At 45.7% G+C, this 3875-nt stretch overlaps 1 protein-coding gene across 1 annotated transcript; it reads right to left on the bottom strand.

Moving 5' to 3' along the window:
- Positions 1–247: 247 nt before the first annotated feature.
- On the bottom strand, positions 248–3864 carry LOC107122194 (telomerase reverse transcriptase-like; the record flags this gene model as incomplete). Its single annotated transcript, XM_015425219.1, has 3 exons — positions 248–309; positions 1750–1876; positions 3716–3864. Coding segments are annotated over 3 exons (338 nt in total), but the record flags the coding sequence as incomplete, so codon positions are not given.
- Positions 3865–3875: the final 11 nt, after the last annotated feature.

Genomic DNA, 3875 nt, shown 5'->3' with positions numbered 1-3875 from the left:
TATCAGCACTGCAGCTCAGTTCTTAGCACTTTCCCCTCACTTGTCCTCGCAAAAGGCTCAGTTTAGGGCCAAAAGCTCGAGGTGCCTTTTACACCCTGCACAGTTCGAAAACCGCTGATCAGCAGCTTTAAGAAGGTGTCGTTTTCACACGCAATCCAGAAGGCAATGCCGGAACGTGGAACATCCTAATTCTCCGATCCACAGTGCCTTCATAGTACTGATGCTTTTTGCTGCGTGTGAGACGTACCTGTAGGCTTGCAGCAGGAAAATCTTGTAAATGTTGATACAGACTGTCCTGAGACTGTTGATCTAAGAGTAAAGATTAAAAAAAAAAATAACGTTCACATATTATTTTGAAAGTTTATCCAACTAAATTATAAATCCCTCTAAGCTGTGGAGTCTTGTGAGCAAAAGTTCTACTATGTGAGCTACTGGCATGAAAGCTGTGAGCGGGCGATTTGGCTCCTGCATAAATTAGTTTGCTCTGGAGCCGTCCTTCCTGAGCTAAGACAAAAATGTGTGAGCCGGAGGCTAAAAAACTGTGAGCTAGCTCACACTAACTCAGCTTAGGGGGAACACTGGTGAGCGCTGCCCCAAAATGGCTGCCACAGGAAGCAAAGCCAAACAATACTTTGCAATAAAATCAGAGAAGGAGAATGAAAAGAGACAAACAAAGGAAAGGAGGGAGAAAGAGCAGGGGCAATAAAAAGGAAGGAAAGGCTTGGGGGCATGGAACCACAAACCTGGATTACTATACGGACAGGGGCCTGCATATATTTGTGATCGCCTCTTCCTGTTTGAGCTCCGCAGAACATTGCGTTCTAAAAACCAGCATCTCCTGGTAGTCCCTGGCCCTTAGTATGTCTGACTTGCCTCAACTAGGGGCCAGGTCCTTTTCGGCCCTGGCCCCCACCTGGTGGAATGAGCTCCCTTATGAGATCAGGGCCCTGCGGGACCTGTTACAGTTCCGCAGGGCCTGTAAGACGAAGCTCTTCCGCCAGGCCTTTAGTTGAGGGAGCGGGCATCCACCTGATATGGCCTCACCCCTCAGTGACCGCAGACTCTACATTGCCAGTATTAACATCATCTGCCGAGCAGTGTTCCCTCTAAGCTGAGTTAGTGTGAGCTAGCTCAGAGTTTTTTAGCCTCCAGCTCACACATTTTTGTCTCGGCTCAGGAAGGGTGGCTCCCGAGCAAACTAATTTACGCAATATCCAAATCGCTCGCTCACGACTTTAATGCCAGGAGCTCACAAAGTAGAATTTTTGCTCACAAGACTCCACAGCTTAGAGGGAACATTGCTGCCGAGGCATATTGTATATCCAGTACTGTATTGCTTATATGCTTTAATTTAAACTGATATGTTCTTAATTTTAATTGTAAATCTGCATTGTGGGCAGATCGGTTTGTCTGGAACCCACCCTGAGAGTGCGATGCGGGGAAGGCGCGATATAAGTATAATAAAATTGATTGAATGAATGAATGGTCTTCCTGATCTTCCAGTCATTGCTGTTCCTATTGCAGCCATTGATAAACCTTTCATTTCAATGAAGGCAAGCAATAGCAAGCCCTGCCTTTCTGAAAAGCTTGGTGGGGTACCAGGGCAAGTACTGGTGGATGCTGTGGCTTCCGCGGGCACCGTGTTGGGGAACCTTGTTTTGCAGGCTGAGATTTGGCTTCATGGTTTAAAATGTTTTGCCCGCTAAGTTTTTTCTCCAGGCCCACAATGGGTATTTTGCGTGGGCTTACCTGCAAATCCAAAAATAAGTGATGGCACTGCAGCTGCAGGACCACGAAGAGTTTATTCCTCATGTGCACCCCAGCTGCGCTGCTATAGCTGAAGGAGAGGCTTGCCCTGACGGACGTACAGGCATAACTGCAGGAGGTAAAGGGGGAGAAGGGAGAACTTCAGCAGTCCTCAATACAACAATCCAATCTCAACCCGTAAAAGCGTTTCCGACTACGAGCACAGCCTGCACTCAGCCAGGTTTCCCTGTCAACAATGTATTTGCCAGATGTGGCCTCCGGCTAGACGAAAGAGTTTTGAATGTCAAAACCTAGAGCAGATAAAACACCCTGCAATCAAAGGTCCTCCATTGGGTGAAAAAGTAGCATGCTTTCGCCCTACCGTATTTGGAACATCAGCATTGCACCCTACACTTACTTTTTTTTAAAACCAATATATTTTATTAAATTTTCAATTTTTAACAATGAAAGATTTTTAATCTTTAACCTCGTGATATTACAGCTGCTGGGTTATATTCCTGCACCAACGTTCTTTTTTTACTTACCTCAACTGTTATGTCGGTGTACTTGCCACTTTTATAAGTTGCTGTTCTTGTGCCATGTTCTCGCACTATATTCTGTGCATCTATGTTGTCGGCTGATGTTACATATTGTTGTTTTTTAATCTGCTGCACCCCTTACTTACTTTAAAAAATATACAGCGCTGATACACTTAGTGAGATAATAAAAACCAGCTGGCACCTATGGGGAAATCTAATCGCCCTGTCAATACTGGGTCATGTCTTGCTGACGGAAGCCGGGTGGTCCTGCCCAGTTCCCCTCCTCAGCAAAGCTCCCTGTCCTGCAATGCTTTCGGTCCGCAAGGGACTCCTGACACACAACAATACCTTTGGGAGGGGGCCCCAGTGGGCTGATAGGGGAAAGGGAAGGCAAGGGGGAAATCTAACCCCCCTAAAGAAAATATACAACACAACAGACCATCTTCATCAGCATGATCTGACAGTGCATATTAATTATCAGGGCTGTCAGCCAATTAGAGAACATTAAGTGAATCAATCGGCTAACCTTTAATTGGTTAATTGGCCTATTGCCAAAACCTTAAATGTGGGTGTCTTTTTAGGTGTCCAGTTATTTCCCTCTGAATAAAACCAGAGCAACCCAGTTACTGTGGGTTACATTCAATATTCCCTTTTATTTTTATTTATTACATTCCATTTATTAATCGCCTATCCCCCACAGTTGAGGGGCTCTAGGTGATGTTTTTTGTTGTTGTTCAGTCGCACAGTTCAGTCCGACTCTTCGTGGCCCCATGAACCAGATCACACCAGGCCTTCCAGTCTTCCGCCGTCCTCTGAAGTTGGCTCAATTTCATGTTCGTTGCATCTATGACACTGTCTAACCATCTCATCCTTTGCCGTCCCCATCTTCTTTGACCTTCAATCTTTCCCAGCATCAGGATCTTCTCCAATGAGTGCTCCCTTCTCATTTGGTGGCCAAAGTATTTGAGCTTCAGTTTCATTATTTGGTCTTCCAGGGAACAGTCAGGGTTGATTTCTTTTAGGATTGACTGATTTGATCTTCTTGCAGTCCAAGGGACTCTCAAGAGTCTTCTCCAGCACCAGAGTTCAAAAGAATCTATTCTTAGGTGATGTACAGAATTCTAAAACCATAAAAACACTAGTAAGGAATAGGGGTCCAGGTAGGGTGCCAGGCGTGATGTCAACCGTTGCTGTCCTCAACCAAAGGCTTGGCGGAACATCGCTGCCTTACAGGCCCTGCAGAACTGCGTAAGAGCCTGCAGGGCCCTGATGTTATTTGGCAGAGTTCCGCCAGAGTTCCCTATCTCGCTAGACTCAAAAATAGGTCTCAGAAAAATGCGCGTTCCTTATACTGACAGCTTGACTGAATGAAAATCTGAAATGTCTCCCAGAAATGACAGCAGGTAAACCCGCAGATTATTCCTACTCACCTGGAGTAATCACAATAAACTTCAAGGGTCTGGGTGTCAATTAACAAGCCACACCACGGGAACACAGTGTGAGCTGGTAACTGCTTGAACTCTGAGCAGCCTGGAATGTCGACGGCCTCATCCAGAGGAAAATTCGTCATTGTCTTGGCAGGATTTATTT

This window comes from Gekko japonicus, unplaced genomic scaffold (genome assembly GCF_001447785.1).
Source record: "Gekko japonicus isolate JY-2015 unplaced genomic scaffold, Gekko_japonicus_V1.1 scaffold9520, whole genome shotgun sequence".
NCBI classification, from domain to species: domain Eukaryota; kingdom Metazoa; phylum Chordata; class Lepidosauria; order Squamata; family Gekkonidae; genus Gekko; species Gekko japonicus.
This window is presented reverse-complemented; position numbering and strand designations above follow the sequence as displayed.